This window comes from Amblyomma americanum, chromosome 1 (assembly GCF_052857255.1).
Source record: "Amblyomma americanum isolate KBUSLIRL-KWMA chromosome 1, ASM5285725v1, whole genome shotgun sequence".
Classification (NCBI taxonomy): Eukaryota; Metazoa; Arthropoda; class Arachnida; order Ixodida; family Ixodidae; genus Amblyomma; species Amblyomma americanum.
Window position 1 is genome coordinate 133,426,515 of NC_135497.1, and position 27,906 is coordinate 133,454,420.

General features: G+C 44.6%; 2 protein-coding genes across 2 annotated transcripts; both read left to right on the forward strand.

Annotated features, from left to right (window-relative positions):
* Window positions 1-3,174: 3,174 nt before the first annotated feature.
* LOC144113690 (uncharacterized) lies at window positions 3,175-6,422 on the forward strand. The gene is made up of 2 exons (XM_077646939.1): window positions 3,175-3,381; window positions 3,784-6,422. Exons 1-2 carry the CDS (start codon window positions 3,229-3,231, stop codon window positions 4,585-4,587), a joined length of 957 nt encoding a protein of 318 aa, XP_077503065.1. The 5' UTR covers window positions 3,175-3,228; the 3' UTR covers window positions 4,588-6,422.
* A 14,383-nt stretch (window positions 6,423-20,805) lies between these two features.
* Window positions 20,806-27,895, forward strand: LOC144113691 (uncharacterized). The gene is made up of 4 exons (XM_077646940.1): window positions 20,806-21,064; window positions 22,003-22,185; window positions 25,736-26,548; window positions 27,368-27,895. The coding sequence occupies exons 1-4, from the start codon at window positions 20,840-20,842 to the stop codon at window positions 27,746-27,748; spliced, it is 1,602 nt and encodes a 533-aa protein (XP_077503066.1). The 5' UTR covers window positions 20,806-20,839; the 3' UTR covers window positions 27,749-27,895.
* The last annotated feature ends 11 nt before the right edge of the window (window positions 27,896-27,906 follow it).

Genomic DNA, 27,906 nt, shown 5'->3' on the forward strand with positions numbered 1-27,906 from the left:
TATCAAACAGGGCTACGTTAAAAAGAACACATAAGAGGAAAAACGTCGTTTTTTGTGCTAAGGCCTGCTTAAAAACTTTTTTCTTTGTGCTTGTGGTTGTCGTTAGCCGAAATCTAAAAACCAGTTCTAAACAATGATCCCAGCCGGCTTCGTAGCCGTATAGTGCCTAGAATATACTGGCTAGTGTGCCGAGCGCCAGCGCTGCGCAATGGGAGCAGGTGGCACCGTTTGCAAGGAAAGCCCACCGATGGCGGCAGAGGGCGCTGCTTGTCGGCAGGGTGCTGCCGCAGCAGACTACGCGGTTTTCTCGCTTCGGAAGGCAGCGACCTGGTCTTGTGCGTGCGCGATTAACCTGCTTGTGCACGAAATTTTGTTGACTGAGGTGCAGTGTATGTTGTCCTGTGTGGCTCCTTGCACATGAAAGTCGGCGCATCCGCTCCTCCGAGCAGTTCTGTGGTGATTTCGTCGGTTTTGTGCGCACGTTCTGTGAGTGCGTGTATCCGTTCTGCGTGCTTTCACCGTGTAGTCAAATCATGCACTGAGCTCTCGATTGTTTTTTTCCCGTGTCCACCACTAAACGAGCTACATGTTACTGTACAAAAAAGATGTCAAAGCCAAAGCGACAGTGCAAAGAGAAGACTTGCTTTGTGCCAATGTGTAAAAGCGGTTACCGCTCGAACAAGGAACGTGTTTCCATGTTTACTGCACCATCTGATGCTACGCGGCTTGCAGAATGGGAAAGAAACATCAAAAGAGAGGACAGAAGGCTGACGCCAGCTGCTGTGGTTTGCGACAAACAGTTTGAGAGCAGTTGTATCGAGCGCATATTCAGTGTCAGCGTAAATGGTGTAACAGCAGCGAGCTTCCCCGCGATAAACCGCGCCTGAAACCCGACGCCGTGCCTTCGATATTCACGCATTACCCAGAACACATTCTGCCTAAAGTGTCAGCTAAAAGAAAAACTAGAAATCTGTGCCAGCAAGAGCCTCCAGCAAAGCGTCACAGGCGTGCTGCGTTGGAAGCCTCCGAGTTGTGCTCAGACATTGATAATGCTGAATCGCTGAGCATGGAAGCATCTGACACCAACAGCGGAGCTGCAGTAACTGAAAAGTGCACCACCCCACGCTGTAATTCTGCAGAAGGAAGCGCTGGCGAAGCGCAAAATGCTGGTGACGAACGACCACGAACAACCAACGATCGTCTTCACCCATTCTCCAACGTCGCTATTCCAGTGACATGGATGAAAGTGCCATCCGTGACAGTCGATTCATTAGCGTACGCCTATTGTGAGGCTGAAAAAAATAACTTCGCTAACCTCTTCATTGAAAAGATGGTAGCATTTGCAAAGCCATTACTTGATGGACAATCAGTGGTAGCCACGGTTTACCTCAGGGGAAGGGAAAAGTCAAAACACATCGTCACAACTTGCGAAGAGGCCGAAACTTTGATCAAGGAAGTTGCCTTGACAAATCTTTGTGATGGATGCGGCATAAAGCCGGCCTCAGGAAAGCACACCTCCTACAAAGGCATGATTTTTTCTGAGAAGTGTTCATTATCTGTGAGGTCTGAAGGTGAATCCTGCGCTTTCTGCAAGTACCAAAGGATTCTGGCTCAAAACCAAGCGTGCAGAAAAAAGCAAAGCACAAGTGAAATTGCCAGAAAATCTGATGAAAAGAAACAGTGCAGGAACATTTCTCGAAGCCTGTCAAGAACCAAGAAAAGATTGGCAAATGCAAGGATACAGGTGGCTCACATGAAAGAGCGAAATGAGGCTCTTAGTGAAGAGACATTTAACAGCAAAATTAAATCTCTTCCCTAAAAGCAGCAGCTGGTTGTAAAGAGTTGTTTCCTTGCTGCAAGGCGAAAATCACACAAGGGAATGCGATACGATGATGAGTGGATTTTAGAATGTATGCTGATGAGGATGCGAAGCCCGAAGTTGTATGAACATCTCCGCAGACAGTCTATTATGGTTCTGCTAGGGTGAACTTGCCTGAAAAAGTACCTACAGCGCTTCAAGGGTGGCTTTGGCCTCAGTACAAAGGTCTTCGATGCCCCAAATGAAAAAACAAAGACCATGGATGCTTACAGTCGTCACGGTGGCCTCGTCATTGACGAAATAAAGCTTTCGGAGCACCTAAATGTGAAATCAGCTGGTGAGTATAGCTGCAATGAATTCTTGGACCGTTCTGTGTATACGGTAAAAGCTCTTTGATTCAAACCCCGCAATGCGAAAATCCGCATAATTCGAACTGCCGGCGCGGTCCCGGCCAACGCTATGCAAGTCTATGGCGTTGCACGCTCGCTGTTTCGGAAGCTACGGGTCTCGCACCGGTTAATTCGAACGGGCTCCCAAAGGAGGTTATGTACATACAGGTATCGGTTCGGCAAGCGGTCGTCCAAATAGCCCTTCTCAAAGCTGAATTCTGTGCTGCAGAATCATTCGCGCACCTCTGACTTGCGCTGAACGGCAGGCGTGATGGCGGACGGACGGCCTCATCTACAAGAGCAGACACACTGATAGTTCCGATTTTGCTTTTCTGAAACGTACGCCCAACCGCACTAGCCAGTCAGCCAAACCAAGCTACGCGCTGTTTATAGCGTTGGTTGGCTGTTTCGCTAATCTTCCCTATCCACATTTTTTTTTGCCGCTTCGGAGCTGCTGAGCAATGCCGTATTCATCCAATACCACCTAGATAACTTTACAAGGCCCCCGCATGACTTCCTCGCCAAGCGTCTACGTCACTGCTAAGAGATGCAGCGCGCGGCAGGTTGACGTGGCGCCATCTGGGAGGAAACTGACTAAGCGGAAAAATTCTGTTCCCTCGATCGGATTTGGAATTATCCTGGCTTGGCTCGAACTTGGCTATTTTCTTGTCGGTTCAAATAAAACTCAAGAAAGCTCTTTTCTTATTTTTGCCACGCTTATATTAACGAGTTTATAGTTTGGAATATTGCAAAAATAAATGTCGTGTTAAGCCTTGCATCCTTGCTGTCAACTGCGGCTTTAACAATGTTTAATATCAAACTCTACTTGCGCTTTAAAGCTAATGCCAGTCCGCATCCTAAGTTGGTTGGGAACACTGAGACAACCAGTACGCACATGGTCATGGTGCTAGCTGACGTGAATGTGTCGCGTTTCCACGGAAGAGCTCAAGAACTGTGCAAGCTTTTTCATCTGCAGAGGCTTCGTTTGTGTGTTTGAACCTGCGTAGCCTCAGTTCTGAAATGCCTGGCTGCTGCTGCGCCCCAGGCTGCAGATCAAATTATGATGGTGGTCCGAGTGTCCGTGTCTACAAGTTTCCTGCCGACGAGACGCAAAGGGCAGCATGGACAAAGGCTATTTCTCGCGAAGATTTTGTGCCAACCAAGCACACTGTGGTAAGCATCGCTTTTGGTGCTGTTTTTCAGGATGCTTGCCTTAAACTTTTTGCTTCAGTAAAACTTCTTTTTAGCCTGGTTAGTGCATTTTGAACCAAGGAAAAGGAGCAGCGCAAAAGCATGCAACCACGCAAGAAAGGACAAGACACGAGCGCTGTTTTCGCGTTTTATGCCGTGTCTTGTCCTTTCTTCTCTTGTGGTTGCATGCTTTTGCGCTGCTCCTTTTCCTTGGTTTTGTGCTTCACACGACATTTTTTTTATGGCTTGCTTCGGAGAGGGGACTTTTTCTTCACTTTCTTATTACTTCGCTTGCGGAGTTTTATTTCCCAGTTATTTCGCTTGCCGAATTTTGTAAGCCTGTCGCCCAAACCTAATGGACTTGTGGTTTTACTTTGTTTTTAGGTGTGTGAAAAACACTTTCAAACGAGTGACTTCGTCAGGTTTGCAACGTACACAGACGAGAACACTGGAAACGTTATCGAAGTTCCGCTGCAGCGTGTCCGCCTGAAGCCAGCTGCTGTCCCGAGTGTGTTTCCCGGCTGCCCGAAATATCTCTCTCAGCCACCATCTTCGCGAGAAGCTCCTGCAGAAAAGAAGGCCCGACTCGAGGCAGCGTCACTGCGAAAAGCGATAGAGCTTTCTGTTGCTGCTCAAGAAGAAGAAGATCGCAGGAACAAAATTTGCAGTTTTGGGGAGCTGTGTTCTGCCCTTCCGAAGCTTAAGACTTCTGACTTCTGGACTGTGGTCACTACGCAGGCAAAGGTTTTGTTCCTGGAGCTCTCCCTCGACCAAGCTCCCGCAGTGCGTTCATCAGTGGTGGTTTTAGACGACCTGTCTGTTCAGGTGTTTCTCGGAGGGTCCCGTCTCCACAATCTTGGAGACGAATGTGTGCCGTCACAATTGAAGGATTTAAGGGAGCTTGATAAAGTGCTGCAGTCTGTTGAAAAGCTGCAGAGTTGTGCTAGTGGCAGCGAAAAGGAACACCAGCTTCTCGCAACTGTGCTAATGCTCCTGGATGAGGTGAACAAGGATTATGAGCTCCAAGAACATCATGGGTGGAACTTACAGGTACTGAAATTTGTGCGAAGCCAAGTCGAGCTTGTTTTGAAAAATGTGCCTCGATATCCACGAGATGTACTCGTGTTTTCAGGTCTGCTGTATCACCATTTCTCCACATGCATACAGGATCATCAGAAGCTCGCTTAAAATTAAGCTGCCGCACCCAGACACTATTCGACGACTGTGTTCGTCATATCACATGAATCCAGCACTTGAACAGCAAGATCCTTGTTTCTTAAACTATGCTAAAACTGTATTGCAAGCAATGACCGAGCATGAGCGCACTGTGACATTAATGATGGATGAGATCCATTTTCAAACCTATTTTGAGTACAAAGCAGGCTTCGTTACAGGTGCCGCAGCCAATAGTTCTGATCCGGCTAAAACAGCATATGTGTTCATGCTACAAAGCCTTTTGTCAAGCAACAAGGATGTTGTTCACATTTTGCCAGTCGCACAGATAGATGCAAAAGCACTGCATCTATTTTTGCACAAGCTCATTACTTACCTTGAGTCACTTGGATTTAAGGTACTAGCTGTTGTTTCAGACAACAATGCTATCAATCGGAAAGCCATGACATTTTTTGCTAGCCCCCCAAAGCCAGTATAGTTTACACACATCCAGCTGATTCCTCTCGTCCACTGTTTTTCATTTTGGACCCTGTGCACCTTTTGAAGTCAATTAGGAACAATTGGCTAAACCAGAGAAACAGTGGAAAGTGTATATATTACCCTGGTCCAAGCAGCAATGACCCAAAGCCACCTATTCTTACGGCATCATTTAAATCTTTGTGTGATCTGCATGAGGCTGAGCAAAATAACCTTTTAAAGCTGGCACCAACACTCTCACTGAAAGCACTGAACCCATCAACTATGGAGCGCCAGAACGTTAAGCTTGCTCTCAGGATTTTTAATGAATCGACAGCAGCTGCACTGCAATGTTCCGCTGTACAACATGCTAAAGGAACAGCAGATTTCATAAACACCATTTTGACATGGTGGCGAATAGTGAATGTAAAGACGCCAAGAAAATGTGAACGCCTGCGTGATGAAATGCAGTCTCCGATTGCGTCAACAACATGTCCACAGCTTGAATTTTTGAGGAAAATACCAGAGTGGCTAGACTACTGGGCTAGCCTCACACACGATGCTGGCCACCTGACGAAAGAAACTCACATGGCTTTTGGCCACACGAGCCACGCTCTGCATGAGATCGCTTTATACTGCCTGGAAGAGCTGGGATTTTGGTATGTGCTCCTTGGAAAATTTCAGATTGCCTTGAGGATAGATTCGGGAAGTATCGCCAGCTATCCGGAGCCCAATACCATGTCTCGATCAGGCAGATTTATGAATCTGAGAACAAGCTAAGGCTTCAAAAAGTACTGGACATGCCTGATCTTGACATTATTGCAGAACCAATCTCCGTCATAAGTGTTGAATCACTTTGTGCACAGTTCAGTATAGCAGTGACCAATGCTGATGTAGCAAAAAAATCGTCGATGATTCCCGCTGTTACGTATGTTGCGGGATACTGTGCCCATGCAACACTGAAAAAGCTCATGTGTATGCCGTGCAAGGACAATCTCGTCATGGATAACACCAGTTTGGACCATGATGACGCACTGCTCATTTCAGGCATGACAAGAGGAGGATTAAAGTTTCCACGAGATGTCGTAGTGAACGCTGTACTTTATACAGAAATAGTCCTTGACAAATTGAGGAGTGAGCAGTATGCATCCAAATTTCTGGCTCTTCCAAATCAGAAGGAGGCCCTTGTTTCTCTTGTGTCAACCATTCTCCACGATTCTGGAGACCTTGATACGTGTGATTCTGGTCATTCGCCAGAAAAAGTCATGCACCATATTTTGAGTGCTGCTGCCAACACGCTGTTAAATAATCTGTGCAAAACGAAAAACAACACAACAGTGTCGAAGGGGCAGCGAAAAATGCAAACTCTAAAGAGTTGAGGATTGATGACTGTATCGTTTGATGGCAAGTGTTTCTGAGATAGCGGACCTTTCTTGCACACCTGATTACATTATAAAGATAGCTTTGTAATAAGGCATTTTATAATCTGTACATGTTCTTTTCATACTTAGCAACTGCAGCTATAGAACATTTGATATAACTGTAGTGAGTGGTAACTTGTGTACCAAATTTTTTTCTCTTCTGTTTGATGGACATGTAAATGCAATTGGGTATGTTTGTTCCTGTTTCATACAGTATGGCACTGAACAAATTGTACTGGATTCTTGTGTGCGCATCTCACCAAATCACACAACTTGGTGACAGCTATATTCTTTGTGTATGTGTGTGTGAGTGTGAAGTGCTTAAATAAACTCTTTATTCACTGTATTCGTTGCAACTTTTTTTAGAAATCTTGCTGGTTTGTTGTGAAACATCCGTGCAACGTGAAGTAGTATAGAATAACATATGAAGGAAGCTGACAGTCAATGCAACCAAGGAAAGCATAGGGGAATGTTCGATTTTTACTGAAGTGGTTATGAGTGGGAAGTGAATAGTGTAATCATTTTATGGATGCAAGACAACTGACTAGGAAGAATTAAAAAAAAGTCAAAGGAGCTACAACTGGGGCTAGTTGGAAATGCATTCTTGAAGGGGATGATAAGCGCTGTCAAAATACGAGAAGGGACGAACAAACAGGACAAAGCGCTTTCTAGCAACTGTTTATTCTATGAAGAAACATGAATATATATACACATGTTAACGTCAAATCATGCGCAGAAGAGGGAAGACCGCACCGCACTGACAAGAGCGATATGAAGAAATAAATAAAATAGAATAGAAACAAACAACACGTGCCTTTACAACAGCCAAAGATTACTTATCTTGAGGTAGTTTAATTCAGTTCTCCCTAACAGCACCGAAGCGGAGCTGACGCATTGCTTATCTGGAGCAACATGCATAGCGAAGGCGTCGATTATTTCGCGTTCCCGCCTGTTCCTGAAGAATACATACTCTAATCAGAAACCGTTAAATACTAATATTACGCTGGCACAAAACACGAAGTATTTTGAGAAATGGGTGCCCGACGGGCAACCGGAAAAACCGCGTGGGGTGAAGCTGACTTCCAGGCCCATCTGCTGTGTGTGACGTCACGGACGCGTGCGGAGGCCTTGAGCTAGTCTAGGTGGTATTGATTCATCGCCCGTGAATCTTCCGCGCTTGCGGCGTGCGATGCACTAGCGGCAGAGCTCCACCGCTAAAAATAGTGATTGTTGCGCCGTTCTCATCTGAAATAACAACTGCCAAGTCTTTCATCAAATAAATTTACCGCGATGCAAGCGGTTCTTGTCAGTTTTTTTTTTCAGGGTCATTCGATAGTTCGAACTTAATTTCAGACTATGCGAACATTTTTCCCGGACCATTGAAGCACGAATCAGCGAGCTTTTACAGTATGAGAAAAATACGATGTTCTGCTAAGCACTACAATATTGCTCGAGCCGTGCAGTGCTCTGGTAATATTCGATCGTCAAGTCTTTTAGCACGTGTTTCTTTTTATGCTGGTTTAGCACCTTTGCCATATTCTGATCTGTGTTGAGAGATGTCTGCGCATAAAACAAGGTGTTTTTCCTGTGCTTTTTTTTTACAATTCAGGTGATATTGAAGGCTTTGTTGACCTTGGAGGTCATACACCTGCTGACCAGAAGAATGTGCTGGCAGACCATGGGATGATTGTGCTGTTTCAGCCATTTACTGGTAAACTTTTTTTCTCTTGGTTACAGTTCGCAACTTTATACGTAAAACGCACGTACATTTGTGAGAGATTACCTTTCCGCAGGAAAATGGACGCAAATCCTCGGTGTTTTTGCCTCAAAGGGCAATGTGAAGGCCCCAACACTGGCGAAAATCATTATGGAAACCACAGTCCTTGCGGAAAAGGCTGGTCTGTTCGTGGAATGCATAACATGCGACGGCGCCAGCTGGAATAGGAGAATGTGGCGGCTGTTTGGTGCAGGGTAAGGCTGTAATTTCACGCAAAATGCAAGATTGTTTAGAGTGTGCATGGTGCTAGTGCAGATTTCATGTTTCTAATGTTTAAATATTGTGATGAAGAAACTGATCGCAAGTTGTTTTTTTTTTGTTTCAAAGGTTCTCCAAGCCACGTTCGGAGCAGCACCAAACACCCAGTGGATCCTAAACATCAGCTCTATTTTCTGTCAGATTTTCCACACCTTTTGAAGAATGTGAGAAATGGATTTGTTGGAAAAGGATACCTGACACCAGCTGGGCATGTTCACATTGGTATTGTACTAGCAGCCTTCGAAGCGGATCGAGAAAATGTTGCACTGAAAGTTATGCCAAGCCTGACAAATGCACACCTTAAGCCAAACTGCTTTGAAAAAATGAAAGTGGACATCGCAATTCAGCTCTTCAGCGACCAGGTCATCAAAGGACTTTTCATTTATAGAGAACACATTGAAGCCTCATATAGGACCGTGCAGCCGACAGTAGATTTCGTAAAAGAAATGAATCGCCTGATTCGTGTTATGACATCGCGAACAAGCGAGAAGGCGCTCAAGCCTGACAGTCCAAATGTGCAATTTCTGAAAGGCTTCCTAGAGTATCTGCAGGAATGGGAGCAAACTGCAAAACCAGCTGGTGGTGGTTTTCTTACAGAAAGCACGTCTGCTGGGCTAAGGGTTACCATCAAGAGTACACTTGGCTTGTTGCCCTACCTGACGTCGACTGTGGGTTTCAAGTATCTTTTAACATCCACATTAAGCCAGGATAAGCTTGAAAACCTTTTTGGTATAATTAGACAGTCGTCTGGCTGTAACGACCATCCGACAGTGTCACAGTTTCTGATGACTGTGAATTTACTCGCATTCTACAACCTGGCAAAGCCACCTAGAGGAGTGAACTGCACCCCAGACGTAATCAAAGCACTGCTGAGCCCAAATGAGGTGTGTGAAACTACGAGTAAGTTCCTTTCAGACAAAATAGATGACCTTCTTGACCATGGAAACGTCAGTGAAGCTGAAGATGTAGTTCAAGCTGTCGTGTCTAGCAGTGACCATGCATCGTGCATAGAGAAGAGCCACAGTGCTTTGATCTACTACACTACAGGCTACGTGGCAAGAAAGATCATTGCTAAGAACTGTTGTCCACAGTGTGCAGGCTGCCTATGTGTAAGCAAAGCTGAAGCAAGTGCCGACGCCGCTTCGTACTTTACTAGCCATTTTGACAATGGGGGCCTAGTGTACCCCAGCCAGAGCTTGTCAACTGCTGTAAAGGCCATAGAAGATGCCTTTACTGTGTTTTTTAGTAAAAACAAGCTCCATGAAATGAGTTTAGTCGAATTTTCGAGTCAGCTACAGACACTGTCTTTTCCTCAACTTGGCTGCTCAGAGCATGAAAAGGCAGTTTTATCTACCGTTGTAAAGTTTTATGTTCTCTTAAGGTTTCGTTTTTTTGTCAAGGGCCTCAACAAAGAGAGGGAAGCGCAAAGGCAGCGGCATAAGTTTCTAAAACTGCGTCGCTGCCAATAAATGCTTCTCATGTGCACATATAGGCCCTGCTTGCTGTACTTCTGTAACATGTCCGCGATTGATATTGCACGCGAATAAAAACGAGTGTTGCACGACTGTGTTTCCTGCGTTATTCACATTGCATGTGTTTACTCGTTCGCAAATGTAGTGCGTACACAGCGAGAGCACCTAAATATAATCCAATAAAATTAACCGAAGCGTTTCGCCTACTTTATAAGAGATAATGTTACCGAAAAAGTACTTCATATATATATATATATATATATATATATATATATATATATATATATATATATATATATATATAAGATATCTATGTACAGCACAAGTTTCGTGTTTCGAAACACGAAGTCGTGCGGAATTTCACAGCAGCTTTAGCGCAAGCGACAAGTGCTAAATGTGCAGCTCCTCGACAGAGACCCAAAACAAACCCTGAAACCTATAGTCAGCTGCCTCCATGACAGCTTTGGTCGATTACAGCTGAACGAAAGCAAAAATGCACTAGTCCTCTTGCCGATGTTGCGAGAGCGTTGCGGCTCGGCGGCACCCTCCAGACTTGCAGCGCTCCATGCGGCGGCCGTTGGCATTCATCGCTCGCGGTGCCACCAGGAAAGCCACGGTCGGCACACTAGCCAGTATATTCTAGGCTCTATAGTAGCCGACTGCGCGTTCTACTTTGGCTACTTTAGCATCTTTTCCCCGTGACTGCTCGCTGCGACGCATCGCTGCTCACTGCTATCGTTGTTTATTTTCGTGGCTTTTCTTTCACAGTGAGTGCTGTGCTTGTGTAGTTAAGATCCTTCGGACGTCTTGTATGTCAAGCTTAAGTTGGCCCTTAGCAGGCCTGTCGTGAACGAGGGCGACGCTCAATTTTGGGCTGCGTTCGTGGCGCATCAGGCAGCGCTACAACGCCTGCGCGTACAGATGCTGGCGCTGAGCGATGATATTGTCATGCTTGAATAGACGAGGAAGTGACACCGGGGGCGGCCGAAGCTCTTTTTGTTGTCGGCGGCGCACCTGTCCGTCCGTGAGCGAAATCTGTCGGCGTACCCGCGCCCATACTCGTGGTACGAGACCACGCTTCCGCACCTTCCGGACAGCGGACTCCGAGAACACTTTCGGATCAACCGCGGCACATTCCGGTACATGGTGGCTGTTTGTGGAAGCATGAGCCGGCAAGATACCAACATGCGGAAAGCGATTCCCCTGGAGAAACGCGTGGCGATCAGCTCGTACCGCCTCGCAACATCAGCAGAAGAGCGGACTGCTGCCAACTTGTTTGGCGTGAGCACTGCGTCAGTTAATTTAATATTTCACGAATTTTGCAGCGTGGTTGTGGAGCAGTTGGAAGGACGATTTGTGCATTTCCCAACACCAGCTGAGCTTCACGAGCACATGTGTAAATTCACAGCAGTCACTGCGTTAATTTAATATTTCGCGAATTTTGCGGCGTGGTAATGGAGTAGTTGGAAGCACGATTTGTGCATTTCCAAACACCAGCTGAGCTTTACGAGCATATGTGTAAATGCACAGCAGTCTGTGGTATTCATCAATGTGTCGGTGCAGTGGATGGCTGTCATATCGAGGTGTGCCCCCCAAAGCAAGAAGCTGCTGAATAATACAATCATAAGGGGTGGTACAGTGTCGCTCTACTTGCTGTCGTCGACCACACATACAGGTTCCTATGCACGAATGTTGGGAGCCCTGGTAGGAACAATGACCCGGCACTGTTTCAGAAGTTTCGACTGCCAGCTACTCTGGCTAGTGAGCTGTTCCGTCAAGAAACATAGCTCATTGAAGGTTTGGGAGTTGACACAATTCTTCTTGGTGATCAAGCTTTCCCCTTGCAGACACACCTGATGAAGCTGTACCCCTTCCAGGTGCCTCTGGGTCCCCCTCACAGACCTTTAACTACCGGCTGCCGAGTGCCAAACGTGTTGTCGAAAATGTTTTTTGGACGTGTCAAGGCACGCTTTAGAATGGTGCTGAAGGGCCTTGAGTGTGACATCCACAATGTCAGTTTTGTGATCCATGCTGCTTGTGTGCTGTACAACATTTGTGAGCATCTCAGTGACCACTGTGATTCAAGCTAGTTTGGTGTGGTGCAGAGCGCTGATGAAAGGCGGCTTCACCCAGTGTGCACAAGCAACCAGGAAGAGACGTCAGGTGTGGCCATCGGGAGGCCCTGGCCAAGCACCTTGCCTTGAGCTTGAACCCAGTCCGTGGGAAACTCAAGAGCAGCTCAGAAGGGCACCTCTACCAAGAGGGAACAGCCCTGAACAGAGCTACGCACACATTATTTAAGGAGCAGACACTGGGTTCGGCTCACCTTAAATGGCTACCATTGCATGCACATGATGCATACTCCCTACTGGGGTGAAGGTTATGAGGGTTACAACTAGTGGAATTTTCGTAACTTACATGTTCTTCATAAAATAGGTTTGGTTTATGGAGTTTAACGTTCCAAAGCGGCTTGGGCTATGAGTGATGCCGTAGTGAAGGGCTGCAGAATTTTCGACCACTCAGGTTCATTAACATGCACTGACACTGCACAGTACACGAGTGTCTTGCTTTACACCTCCATTGAAAAGCCGTTGTCATGGCCAGACTTTCAGAAAATAGCCGTGCATTATATAGCTACTGTTAATTTTTGGTTCTTGTTAAACTACAAAACGAAGTGGTTCGTGCCAACTACTAGTACTCCTTATGACAAACAAACCTTCACCTACATGCAACCATCTCTAATGAACTAATAATGAATATTTCATTACTTCCTGTAAACAAATCTCTTTCTTCAAACAGTTTTGCTCACAGACGATAGTAAAATGCCAGCATGAGCTTTCAATTCTTATATGATTCATTCTTTTTGAGCACTGCTGTTTATGTTGCTGTTTCATTGCCATTGTACTACCTTTTTGATTGTGCTTGTGTCACATGGTCTGCATATTGGCAGCTATTCTATCAATTGCTGTTTGCTTATAATTTTCGTGTATAACTGGCCATCGCCTTGCCACATTGCCAATCAGCAACTTGTTGGTACCTTGTCAAGCAGTACAAGCTTTTAGTCTTGCACTCCTACTTCTGAAAGCAGATGTACTATGCTGAGGTGTTAGTTGGTTCATCATAAAGTCGAATGGCACAAAGGAACAAACACAGGAAGGCACAGCAGTGGCGCTTTTTCTGTCTCTGTGTCTTCCTGTGTTTGTTCCGTTGCGCCATTCAACTGTATTCTGAAAGCAGTATAGTGAATGAAATGCATTCACTATATAGACAATTTTAATAAGGGCCCCCTGGGTATCACCATATTTTTTCGCTAGGCTGTTGCATGCACCTGATGCTAGCCCAATGGAAACGGATACCTCTGACCAAAAAGCTGTTGGTACTTACAATCATATTACAGTGAACATTTTATACCTAGTCGAAGATTAAGCAATAGTTGCAATAAATTTTTTCCTTTTGATCATGAAGGTAACGAAGTCATGTCGGTCACAGGTGGAAGCGTCGTATTTTTGCACACATCATCCACACACAAAGCAAACACAAAAATGTGACGTGAATGTGACCCAATGGTGAGAGCTTTGAAAGACTTACAGTGTGATAAATTTCATTACATTCCCACCCCAACTCGTTAAACCAAAGTACGCTTTCTGTGAATAATTTCATGTCATTACTATTTTGCTGTTGTCAAAATTCCCCACTGTTCTATAACTTGCCCCCCCCCCCCCTGAAAAAAAAAAACCAGTTATGTTACAAGAAAAACATCAGCCTTGTAGCAAACAGTTCCTGGTGAACATGCAACAGCCATTGGTTCTGAGTGGGGAAGCAGGTGGAGTGTTACTGCGAGAGCAGCAGCAATGTACTTGCAACAGACTTGTTTGATTACTGTACTTGTGTACCCCTGCAGTGTGTGCATGTGCTCTGTTAATAACTAATACTGCAAACTACTACGGTAGCCATCCCGCACAATACAATTCACTGTTTAAAACACAATACAAAACTTTCAGCAGTAAAATATCTTTCAACTCATCACATGCTGTAATATCAAATAACTTCCAGCTGTTTTGATCACTCTTTATTGAGCGAGTCATTATTTTCTTTGTTGTCTAGCAATTTTGCAAGCAGTTGCACCATGCTTGCATTTATGGCATTCGCTTCCTTCTGGAGGCGCACCATTATCTTGCGCATTTTGTGTGCCTTGCGGTCGGCCTTTGCTGCTGCCTCGCTTTTCCCTTTATGGACGGCAACTAGCTGCTCTATAGCAGATCCTTGTCGCTTGTGGCGGCTCTTTTGGGGTTCCCTTCTTTTGGCGCTTGTGCCAGCACCGCACTGCTGCTTACGCCAGCACTGGCTCTGCTTGTGTCGCCGCTGCTGTTGACTGTGCTTTTCAGTACAGGTACTGCAGCACTGGCACTGCAAATGGGGGAGCTGGCCGCAAGTTGTGAGAGGTCGTCTCTTCTGCTTCCTTCAGGCAGGCTGTCCTCCCATGATAGGAGCACTTCTGAGCCGTCTGGTGCCTCACTGACAACTGGCAGCTGCACATGATGAAACATACAAGACAACATGTTATCATCTCAGAAAAGCGGTTAAATGTGTCCTAATGTAATGCAATCATCCGTTTCCACAATATATTACAAAAACACAAACTTGTGATGGCCAAACTGGAAAGAAGGCAGCGGTTCAAATTTTTGTTTTCCTGAGCAAAACTAAATAGATATATGAAGATCCAGACATGTACACCAGCATTCCCTAGCCCCAACTTTCACATGAACCAATGGGTTCAGTTCAGTTTTTTCCTGAATACTGTTGCGGAATGCAATCTCCTTCTTTTAGGTTTATGTGACTCGAAATATTTTGTGAAGGAAGTTGGAGGATTTTTGTACGGCTCCTAGTGTTGGTATTGTGATGAATGTTGGATTTTATGTCCTTTAAATGACTTGTGGCTGTTGCGGCTAATGGTTTTATGGCTTTTATAATTGTGTGCCCTCCTGCTTGGGCCAAAGTTATGGCTCGCAGTATGTACAAATAAATAAATGAATGAACAGCTGAACAAGAGAGTATACCAAGCTGATCAGTCAATAACAAGCAATGTGGTAAACATTTGCAAGCATGTGGGGCATGGTTGACCAAGGGTAAACAGAGCTGATGAGGTTGAGTTGAACAGAAGTACATGGAAGGTGAGGTGCGAACTCTGGCACGACAAGGCGCTGCGATTTGAAGACGCAAGTGCCATTTCCGCTCCCCATTGCCATTAATGCCCATGGTTGTGGGAGTAGCCTACTCTACATACCCCCCCCCCCCCCACCCCGAGTCTGTCCAATGGTTCCAAAGGAAGAATTGCTGAGTCAGTTGGTTCATCATTCAAGGCTTAAAAACAGCACGAAAAATGGGATGATACAGAAAGAAGAAATAGACAGCATTGAACCTGCAATTGAGTGTATTTTATGTGAAATGGCAATAAATACAGAAAGCATGCACAAAGAGCTTATAGACAAAAACACAATACAGTACAGATATTACTTGTATACTTCGAACGAAGATAGCACAAAAAAGTACAACCACAGAAGAGGACACGACACAAAGACCGCTTCCCTTCTGTGGTTGTCCTTTTTTACGCTGTCGTTCATTCCAAGCATGAATCACCAACTAGCCCACCACTTTGTTTTATTGAATTACTTGGACATTACAGATATCACATAGAAATTCATTATCTACTTTGCTACTTCCCTTCAGTGTCCCTGTAGAGAAACAACAGTTCGCAATAACAGCTTATGATCCGCAGGTTGCTGTATTACTCCAGTGTATTCAAGCCCAGTTACTAATAGAATCAATGGGTGAAGATGAGTATCTACAAGAGAGAAGGATGAACGTGAAGCTGCATGTGCACAGGTATTAAAGATGAATTGTCATACAGCACTATTAATATATCATGCAAATAAAGGCACCGAAATTCTGATGCGTACTATAACTTCATCTTACTAGAGGCTTAAGTCGTGTCCATCCGCAGTGTGAGCCTTTTGACATATGATTCCCACCTGAAAAAAGGCAATAACCTAAACCAGCAATGCACATTGAACTCCCTGTACAGCAAAGCGGTCTTTGCTCTGGCATGGTAACATTAAGTATATGGGGAGACAACCAGCTAACTACCGATATGTAGAATTGCTAGAAAAAAACAAGGATTTATGGACGAGTAGTGGGAGTTGCTTGGCTAGTTGGTTCACGTTTCATGACAAAGAACAACAGCACAAAGGAAGGGAAAAATGTAGATGTGGAGGCCAGTGCCCATGTTTGTGGGAGTGGTTTACACAGCTGCTTGAGTCTGTTCTTTATTATCTATTGTTGGCCAGCATTTTATAATAAGTATAAGTTCTGCACTGAGAAATGAGCAGCAATAGAATTTTGAAGTGATCTGAACGACAGATTACACGCAATGGTGTAAATCACAAATTACCTCTAAACTTTCCTCGACTCGCCCATCATCGTTTATGGGAAGGCAGCCGAGGAAACTGGAGCTGCCAGTAGAAGATCTATGGGACACCAGAAGACCCAGTTGAGGTGCCTGTCCTTCTCAGCTGCCTGGACAAATAAAAATGATGTGAGCTATTAAATGTGTTGCTAAAAACATTTGAGGGTTGTGATCACAGCATTTCTCTCATTGGATTAAGCTTCACTGTACACATTCTCAATGCAAGAATAAAATTTCATAGATAAGTGTTTAATGCATATGCACAGGTACTGGTGAAATTAATGCATGCAATTTACATCTGCAATGTGGCGAAACTACATCCTGCTAGTTGCTGCTTTGCAATTGAAGCCGCGACGGTGCATTATGGTTCAACTATTGTCATTCTAGCAATATCTTATTTGGTTAATTTCTAGATTTATTTCTTTCATATATCTTTCCCAGGCTGCACGGTGTATACTACTTCACAAATGCTTCTAGTACACAGTGAAGCCTGGTAAAGATATGTGAAATAAATCAAGAAATTCAATTAACTACATTGTTGCTCTAGAAGGTGGTAATATCGACGCGTACAGCAATGCTCTCAGCGCTGCAGCTCGCAATTTGCAAATAAAAACGACGAAAAACACGTGTGTAACGAGGAAGACGAAGTTTGCATGCAGCGCCGTGCACGAGTGAAGATTCTAAGCGCTGCGTATGCTGCTCCTGCCTGAGGACATTACTCTCGAGTTCTTACTACCTCAACAATGCATTCTCAAGATCGTCTTCGACACTCCAGAACTGTGCGACGACGGCGAAGAGAATCGACGCGTTGCTCCAGCGACAACACATGCTACTGTCGCACATGCGAGGCTGACTTAAGCAGTTCAGCTGCACTATGAAAACAGCGCCAAGAACCCGATGGCACGAGCATCGTTCGGCAAAGGTCGCACTTACCGTATTTCTTGTTGAGGTTTTCCATTTTCAGCTTCACTTGTTTGCTGGTGTATGGGAATGTCCCGGCGGCAGCCCGGCGTTCAGTTCCGCTACAATCGCAACATATGTCCGAGCGTTGCGCGTGTTACCGTATCAGATGCGTGTCAGGGCCGCAGTTGTTGAATAAAGCCAGATGACACAACTCTGGGAGGACGAGTCGTTCGATGCTGCTGCTGCCACGGGCGCCGCCATCTTGCCGGTGAAGGTAGCGTCAGCAAGCTCGGTTTGGGTAACTGTGGTTAGGTGGCGTAACTGCAGTTTCGTCTGCCGTGTGAGCGCGGCTAACGGGAACCGTAGTTACCTTAACTGTGGTTAAGGTCGCCCGTGTAAATGCGGTATTAGTGGCCATTTATTGAAAAAAAACGTAAGGAAAAGAAAGGGAGGAAACGGAAAAGAGCCGCGGCATCTGCCATCGAAACCTGAAACACCTGAGCTGTGAGTAGCGGGCAGGCGGGGGCAGGGAGAGGGAAAGGAAGGGGGAAGGGGGAACGATAGTGAGAAAGGATAGGGGTAGGGGTTGGGGTCGCTGAAAGGGAAACTTAAACCGTGAAGAAAAATTCCGGGAACCTGAAAGAGCTTCAGGCCATGAAAAAAAGAATCACCCAGAAGCCCCCTGCCCTCCGATTGTTGCAAACGCGGGCCGCGTATTTTTGGCGCCTGGACATGAATGCGCCGCGAGAGAGAAAGCACTGAAGCGAGGAGGAGAGGACGCTGCCTGATTGGCTGCGCGATTCTCGCGGTCGGCTGTTACATACAGTGGGAAGCATCCCCTTCCCCCCCCCCCCCCTCCCGCCTTTCCTTTTCTCCACATTACCGCCCATAAAAGAAGTTTTGAGTCCGCCGCGGCTGCTTTGGACTTTTTTTATTCGAGTAGCGTGTTCCATCCGTGAATTATGGCGGCATCATCGCTGCCGTTCGAATGCGAGTTGGACAGTGACAATTGCGTCGAGAACGTGAGTTGTTTTCGTGTGGCTCTGAACACCGACGGAGACGCGTACGAGTGGCTCACCAGCTACGGTGTTGCGACGAGAACCACGTGGATCGTTGACTGGGAAGTTGCAAAGCCTAAAAGGTATGGGAAATTTTGCATTTTATTCACCCATGCCCTTGATGTATTACTCGAAAGAGCGGTCGTCTATTCATAATTGTTTCGCAATGTGAGGCCACCTGTGAAAAAAGTACATAGGCGCACGGCGCTGAAGCCGAACGTACTTTGCTTCTCGTATCACAGCTATTCACGCGCTTCAGGGTGCTGTGTGCAAGTTCTGAAGCCTGTCATGGAAAAAATATATAACTGTGGACTGTGACATTCCAATTTTTCAGCTTTTTGCTATGCTGGCTTCACCGCATGGCAGTAATGTAGTGCAGAGAATTACGCAATAATTACATTATTGTTACCAGTGTTTTTCTAATGTAAAATAGACTAAAGCGAAAAGATGAGCGTTATTCTGAGAAGTGAAATCATTTGCATTGTGACAGATTCCAATTATCAGTTTTGTAAGGCTGGCTTCACCGCACGGAAGCAATGTCTTACAGAGCACTGCACAATATTTACATTATTGTTACTAGTGTCTCTCTAATGTAAAATATTCTTAAGCAAAAATATGAGTGTCATTCTAAGAAAAATTATTTGCATTTGTTTTTTACTAGGATCGCATTCCACAAGAAGTGGAAATGCCAGCACTCGAACAGGAATAAGATTACTGGCCAAACGGCCACCAACTGCCCAGCCTTTGTGGACATCAAAATAAAAAACGTTACTAGAGACACAAGGAAGCGGGACCCATTCCTGAAGAGGGCTACGCCGTTGCGTGCCATTGTGAAGGTCAGGGATGACCATAATCATGCGCTAGACTGTGCCGATGCCTTACGTCTCCTGCGCACCACAGCTGACACTCGAGCTGTGTTCCATACCTATTTTCATGATGGCCTCACACCAGCACAGGCCATAGCTATGCACCAGCAGAAGCTAGAAGCTGAAGATGACGCTGCCGAGAAGCTTGCCAGTGGTGCCGTGAATCCAAGCGCAGGCACTGTTTATTACTGGTACCGGCTGTGGCGGGATCATCATTACGGCAGCGCAGTGGACCCTGTCAGCAAACTTTCAGAGAAAGCGCCATGCTATCTTGACAAGGGTAAGCTGCAATATACCTGAGCAGTGTAGTTTCTTTTCTTTGAAATTCCTGCGACTTTTTGAAAAGACTGAACTGCAAAGGTTTTTTGGGTGTTTAACTGTTTGCATTTGCACATATCTGTGTGATTATTTTTATTTTTGTGGTCTAGGTATTTCATAAATATTTACCTTTTGCTTCACCAGAATTATCACCAAATGTTGTAGCACATCATGCTGCCAACAGAGGTAACCTCTCGGCTAGCAGTAGTTTTTCTTTCCCCTTAGAGGGACCACCTGAGGCTTTAGAGTATATTCATTCAAGCCACAGTGGCCCCCTTTTCGGTGAAAATAGAGCAGGATGAAAAGCCATATGCATGTCTAAATCAGCTTACAGCAACCTTCTCTGGTCTGCATTGCTAAAGCTGTGTGGTTTACAACAAAAATCCCATCCATGATGAATACTTCCTGCATTGTGAAACAGTGAGTATGCTACAGTGTCTACTTTTCATTATCTGTAATATCGAGATTTAATATCCATACATGCCAACATTACTCTGCCCAGTGATACATTTGCCTCACCCTAAGCCCGAAGCATAGCATTACAGACATGGGCATGCAGGTGCAACCTACTTGGACCCCATCGGCAGCATGTGCTTGTCTTTCCTCGTGCGTTCTGTCATGTTACGTTACGCAGTTATCCTACATCCAAAAAATAATTACGCTGTCACTAATTTCTCGATACAGTTTACAACATTAAAAGAATTACTAGAACAGTATTCCCCTATGCTTTCCTGGACTTTATTGATCGTTTCTTGTGTACATATTAATGAACAAATCATTTCCCTTCCCTTGCTTGCTAAAAAGCATAAAGAAGGTATCTAGTTTGGCACCCTTGATGCCATAAACAGGCATACAAAGGTTCAACATGCGAAGTGCACGCTAGCAGAGGTACACTTAATAGTAATAGTGCCATAGCTCGGTTGGTCGAGCACCATCTGCAACACGTGGAGGTCTTTGATTCAGATTCCATTGGAGGCATGTAGCTGCCTTTTCTCCTACGTTGCGTTGCGTTGAATTATCTAACATCTAACAAATGATTCTGCTGCTCCTAATCTGATGAATAAGAACATGAAACTTATCTTTTGAAATTTCCGATTTTCTTTGACTGCTGGCAACTTTTAAATGTATATCTTAACAGGCCCCTTATTTACCATTGCTTCTCTGCTTAATGCCGCTATAAGTAGGAGTCCTATATTGCCTTTTGCAGGGGCCTTTGTGAGAACCACAAGGTCAGAGGATGGTACCTGCTGGGCAGTTCTTGTGGTGACGCAGGTCATGAAAAGGACGCAAGGACTGAGTGCTGCTAAGGAGATAATATTTGTAGACTCTACAGCCTCATGTGATGAGTCACAAAGCAGTCTTACGGTGGTACTTACAGCAACTGCAGTTGGCGCAATGCCTCTTGCTGTACTACTACATAGTTCTCAGAGCAGCGAGAGCTACAAAGCTGCATTTGGTCTGCTGAAGCTGAGCTACCCAACCTGCTTTGGTGGCACTCATGTAAGTAAAGAATAATACTCAGGACATTCATGAGCTAACAAATTATAATTACAGCAGTGGATATAAACAAGAGTGGCCCATCACATGCATTTTGTTTACGCCTTCTGTTGTATTCACATAGGGGCATCTTTGGTAAAAGGGTGGGGGGGGGGGGGGGGGCAGAATGACATTTGCATGCTTTTGTTCCCATTGGCCACATGTTAAAGCTGTCATTTGCCCATGTGCATAATTAATAGAATAAATCATAAAATAATGTTACTTCAGATGGCACAACAAAAGTTAAAGCATCAAGGTCATGTCCATATCAATAGAGTGCTATGTTAAGGTTCAAGAATAAAAATATTGATATTTATTCCTTATCATTTCTACTGCGATATTTGGCCGCTTGATTTATGGCTCGATAGGAGAGGATAAAAGCACAAACATTAGTGTCTCTTAGTTGTCATTGTTGCTCAGTTTCAAAAATGCCGATTCATTACACCATTCAAAGCCCAACTACTTGTCAGTGTTTTTGCCGCACATAAGATGAATGGCTGTTTGCTCCCCAGTCAAGGACAAAAGGAATGGTGTCTTAAGCATAAGCTATGACCACTAAACGTCTTGCTCTTTCTGCTGGCATAATGAAATATTAGCACCACATTTTCATGCCACCTTTTTAAAAGCTTCATCAATAAAAAATGCATAAGAAATCTTACTTTTCCAGTTTACCGCTGTGCTAATATTTTAGGCATATAGTTTAATAAAATCATGAGAAGGGGCATCTGGGCAGTCAAATTCAATTTTTACAGAAAGTCTCTGTGTCCTTTGCACCTCAAACTTTGCAACACAAAAGCCTCAAATGAAAAGCAATGTAGAGTCTTCATACCATTTAGAATGAATAATAAAGTTGTTTACTTACAGCAACAAAGGTGCAAAATATTGCTTCTTATATTCTGCAGGCACCGCAAGCATTTATGACGGATAATTCGGCAGCTGAGAAAGCTGCTTTGCAAGCAACATGGCCTCAAGGCAAGCAGCTCCTTTGCCACTTTCATGTGGCCCAAGCCGAGTGGCGCTGGCTACATGCATCACGCGACACCAGCAGGGATGACAAGCGAGATTTGATGACTACATTTCAGAAGGTGAACGCAAATGAAGCATGCATTACTTTTAGTTTTGTCAATTTCTTCTAGAAAATAATTGGTCAGTGATGAGTGATGCAAAATGCCGGCTGTTTGAATTCTTACAATAAAATAACATGAACTATGTCAGACATATAATGTCCAGTAACGAGTATTAAAGGAATGTGCATGAATGGCTCAGAGAACCCAGTGAAGGTACTTCGGTGGGTGCCTTCAAAGCAACACATGACTGCATCATGGGAGCTTCAAAGAGCACATGCTCGTGCCAATGATCCCTCTGAAACAGTATGAAATAGTTGCACATTTTATCTGCAACACTGTAGGGTGTTAGGCTTCTGGAACACTAACACATGGCAAGTTTTTCTTTCCCTTCTACACAGATTTTTTTTAAAAACCCAGAAAAGAAACATTTCTGTGGTCTGTGCAAGTGGATTGCAACGTAATATAAACATGATGTCAATCACAGAGTGAAGTTAAAAGAATTCGACTCATACTTTTTTGGTTTGCTAAGGCATAGAGAGATGGTGGAATTGTAGAATTGATGGCTATAAACTCTGAAGGCAAGGCAAGTTCATAAATTTCTGGCATTAGCATTGTGGTTCATGATATCAAAGATGAAATTAAGCACGCTATTGTGCTGAAATCAGTGACAGATCTGCAGCAGAAGTAGTATAGCATCATTTCATGGCATGGGGGCAGGGTTTAAAAGCATAAGAACGAAGCAGATTTTCTAGGGCACTGGGCCGTTGTCTCATTTCTTTGTGCCCCTAGAAGAAAATCATTTCATTAAATTAAATGAGCATGCTCTCGCAATCATGTGCGCCTGAATGATTGTGACTGCCGTGAAAACATGCTGTAGATGTAGCGAATATTGTGGATTTTTTTTTCATGCACCAAAGGAACGGTACCAAAGAACGCCATTTTCTTAGCCACATGCCCTTCTTGCACATATCACTATGATGTGAAATTATTATAAAGTATTTTGAGTTGTTACCACTGCTCTCTGTTCATACTTCACTGAGGAGGGTTACAACTGTCAGCAGCTACCATACCAACAAACAAACCTAGCTGCCACAATGCAGTTTTTTAATAGAGGAAACTGGTATACTATATCCAAGTAATGAAACAGTTGCACTGAAGTGATGATGGCTTCCATGTCATAGTTGCATAAACAAGTTTTAAATTTCTACTTTACAAGGGTAATCCATCAAATCCCTACTACATTTGGGATAGGCAGAGCTCGTAAACAATGGCAGTGCGGTAACAAATGGATTATTTGAGCACAGTACCACATAAACTAAAATATGTAACAAGAAGGTAGCAAACATTCTGCGACTTTTTCATCGTCCTGCCAAAAGTTTGGGCTGGGATGTCCGGCCTATAATTAAGGCTGACTTGTCAAGCATTCAAGCATTGTGTTCTGTTATGTAGTCATAAAATAATGATTATCTGCACTCATTACAAATGCAAGCTTGCATGCCTATTTAGTTCACCGTCACAGCTTACAAGAAGCATTGCGGAGAGGAGGGAAAAGAATGCATAAAATTGGTCAAATGTCACAAAGACGCAGAGATGAGAAGAAAAATGTAAATCGTGGTACTGGATGTCCTGAAGTGACACATGGACTACAAGGGGCACTGCAGTGGAGGCCTCCACGTTATTTCATACCGCCTGAGAGTTCTTTGATATGCACTGACATCATATAGTACATGGGTATTTTTGTATTTCACTTCCATTGAGAGAGAGGGAGAGAAGGAAACGCAGGGAGGTTAACCAGATGTGAGTCTCCAGTTTGCTACCCTACACTGGGGATGGGGGATAGCGGTTAGAAGGATGACAGAGAGGAAAACGCACAAAAAAAAAGGAACATGCACACATGGAGACACACACACACTAGGCGTTCCAGTTAGTCTTCCACACAGGCCGGTAGATTGTAAGAAGCGCAAAAGCGCTTGCACGGCCTTCTTCTGCAACGGTAGGTCCTTTCGATGTTGTAGAATTCTTTTTTCGGATAGCGGTTGGTCGTCCAGTTGGTCAAGTTCGTGGCTAAGGCATGCCCTCTGTGGACTGTACTGCGGGCAGGAGCACAATATATGGCCAATTGATTCTTCATGGCCGCAGTGGTCACAGGTTGGGGTGTCGGTCATCCCTATGCGGAAGGCACTGCGGCTATGATCAAGCCTGCAAGCTTACGTTTGACAGCCAAAGCCACTGGGTTGGCAAGAGAAGAGGCAAGTCAAAAACACCGAGTATAATACAAAGCGTGCTGCAAGTAGAATTAAATGAAATCAATAACTACCTGCTCTTCGAACCACCAGAGCAATAAAATCGGACGCAACACATTGAACACAACACCCATCTTAAATTCAGTGCATACTGAAATGAATAATAGCTAGTGTGTTTGGAGATAGTGGCTAATGTGCCTGGCAAGCAGTTCCAAGTACGGAATGTCTCTGACAGAAATAACTGTATACGTGTTATTAATTGAAGAGGTACATCAAGTTTGTGAGGATGATGAACATTACATGAATGCAAGTGCCATGAGCGATCAGTGGTACCTTTAGGTGCTTTTAATAGAGTGAGAAATCTTCTGAAAAGATTGATATTAAGAAAAACGTGAGAAAAACGTACATAGTGACATACAATGTTTAGAGTTTGTTGCATATTTGTAATGTTTCTGCTATGCTGCTAATTACACACATTAAAGTAATTGATTCTGTGTGTTCACTCCAGCTTTAGTGAGTGAAAATCTGCTTGCGTAGCTTTTAGAAAGAGGATTCTAAACAGGGTTGGACGCAGTATATACTATAGCTGTCATTGTTTTGAGTGATGTTGATGTGAGCAATTGTGTCGTTAATAGCGAGCATATGGTGCTATGTTATGTAGTTAACATAAGTTTTCCAGAAAAGGTTATTAGTAGCATAGGTATTAAAGTATTTACATTCTAAAATGGGGCCATGCAGGCTATTGTTAATATAAAATTGTCACGCGGTGGTGGCAAGGAGAAAGGTGAAAGAAAGCTTTGGCGGAAAACTGTTGATTAGGCAAACTTGTGCCCACAAATAAATAATGAATCAATAGCTATAATGGCAACAAGTGTGTTTAATATGGATTGAAAATACCTGCTGTTCTCAGTCGTGTGCAGTTTGAAGGTAACAGTGAGGTTTGGATGTAAAGCGCCAAAAACACCCACACAATCTTAGACATTGTAAAAAATGCAACATACGATCATTAACATATCAGATAGTTAAGTCACATCTCCTATAGCATAAAAGGGGGCAAACAAACTCAGAATATGAGAATGGAAACACCACTTTGGTGAAATATTTGGGACAAGGTGATAGTTCATAGAAAATTGTCATTGCTACGCGTTTAGCAGCCCGATATTGAGTAGCGTCAGAAATGTTAGTTACCTTGCAACATCAGACGCATAAGTCGCAGATGACACAGAGACAGATCACTCAATATAAATTTTTATGCACAAATAGTGCCATTACAGGAGGCAAATATTGGTGTGCATTCGACATGTGTTTTATAATCTCCTTTGCAGATTATGTATGCATCAACTGCTAATGACCTGAATACTGCCATAGCGGAAATGAAGGCCAAGTCTCATAAGGGCTACGTAGCACGTGTTCTTGGCTTCCTGGAGCGCAAGGCAGAATGGGTGCTTCTGTACCGCTCTGGAATGCTCACAAGGGGCCACAACACCAATAATTTCGCTGAAGCATCCATACGGGTCCTTAAGGATGTGGTTCTGGGCAGGCATAAAGCATTTAATGTTGTCGCCCTTGTGGACCTTATCACAAGCTTATGGGAAGGTCACCTGCAGAAGAGGCTGCTGAAGCACGCTTACAACCGTGTACCAAGCCACAAGCTCCTATACGACAAACTCCTCGAAAGGATGCCTGAAAATGCTGCTGCAAGCATCCGCACCCTTGGCAGCAATCTGTTTGAAGTTCCCAGCTGCAAAGAGGATGGCAAACTCTATGAAGTGTGGCAGGATGTCGGCACTTGCACCTGCCGAGCTGGCCAGCAGGGGGCGTTCTGCAAGCACCAGGCACTTGTTCACAGCACCTATGGGGGAGGATTCCCAAATGCTCCTGTACTTAGCACTCAAGACCGCCACCAGCTCGCATGGCTTGCCCTAGGTGACAAGTGTCAAAATCCTGCCTTTTTCCGTGACTTCCGTGAGTCTGCATGGGACCAGCCAGGGAGCAGCTCAGGCGAGCCAGGCAATGAACCTGTCCAGCCACAGCCACAGCCTTTGGTGCAAGATGCTACAAGCTTGCCCCAAGACACAATGGAAGTTGAGGAGCAGCTTGCTGTTGCAGGGCCAAGTTCCAATCATCAATGCCGTGAGGTCTGGGGCACATTCTTTTTTTTGTGCATTACAATATATGAGTTTCAAGTCTGGCTGCGTGGCAGTTCCCTAAAGCAGTTTGCAAGGTTCTCATTTAAGAGGAGCTGAAACCTCTCTCTGTCCTGCTCAAAACTGTAACTGGACTCGCAGTAACCAACCCTCTCACTATGCTACTACACCGATTTCAGCAATGAACAGAGCTTTCAAAGGCAGCATTGGTCACAGAGTACAAGTGTAATGTGAAACTTTCTTCGTAACCAGAGTGCATAGCTGTTTCAGTATTTCTTGCTTCTTATTGGAAGTTTTCTGTGGTACCGTGCCTTACAGGCATGTTGAATAATTCAGCGAGTCCAAAAAACTGTTTATTTGTAAAAATGATTGACAAACAGCTTACTTCTCTGTGTTTGCGCATTAAACATTTATGTACTTGATGTATGTAATATAACTTTCATGACATGAGCATCGTTAGTAGTGCCAAGTATATGAGGATGCAGGTTTATTGCAAGATATGCTCCAGCTTATCAACCTTCCCACGCTCTCACTTGATGCAGTGCATTGATGTTCTACTTTTCCACAATCCATCATGTTGGCACCTTGCAAACTTCCACAGTGCAATTTGCTTTGTAAATTATAGTGCCCATATCGGAATAACCTAAACACATGGCCATTATAACCAAGGGCAGCTGTAAACAATAAGATGAAAGGACAAAAAGTACAGAAAAGTGAGTGGGGTGCTAGAGGTACATTGCAAAAGTCATTACAGTTGGTACTTTAGTGCCTCACTTCACAGATCTCTGAGCTATTTTGGGTTTTTCACAGGATGCTGCTGAGGTACTCAAGAACATCACAGAAGAGCTGTGGCGGCAATACAGTTTGGCTGCAGATAACCCATTTTATCTCACCCTGCTCCAAAGAGACCTGGCACTGTTGAAGAGAGCGCGCACAGAGCCTCAAGTAGTTGCGATGCATCTTGCTTCAACAGCAGCAAAAGCAAGTTCACTGAGGCGCGGCCGCATCATCAAGGTGCAACCAACTGGACTAGCAAGGCGCCGTCCAGGTGTCACACGAGGCGCAGCTAGAGTTCATGCCGGTCGGCCTTTGAAAACAGCTGGCAGCAGGAAAACAAAACGCCTTCACAGCTTGCATCTGAGTGTCAAGGATGCGGTTCCTCATGCAAAATCGCATGGAACTGGACACTGAACAAAAGGGTTCTCTTGTGCAACAGCCACTTGAATTGGGTTTGTTGGGCTAGCTGTGGTGTAAATCACAAAGAAAACAGCACGAAATATGGGTACAAAAGAGGAACAAACACGACAGGACCAGCGCCAACTTACAACTGAATTTTATTTTGCGTAAAA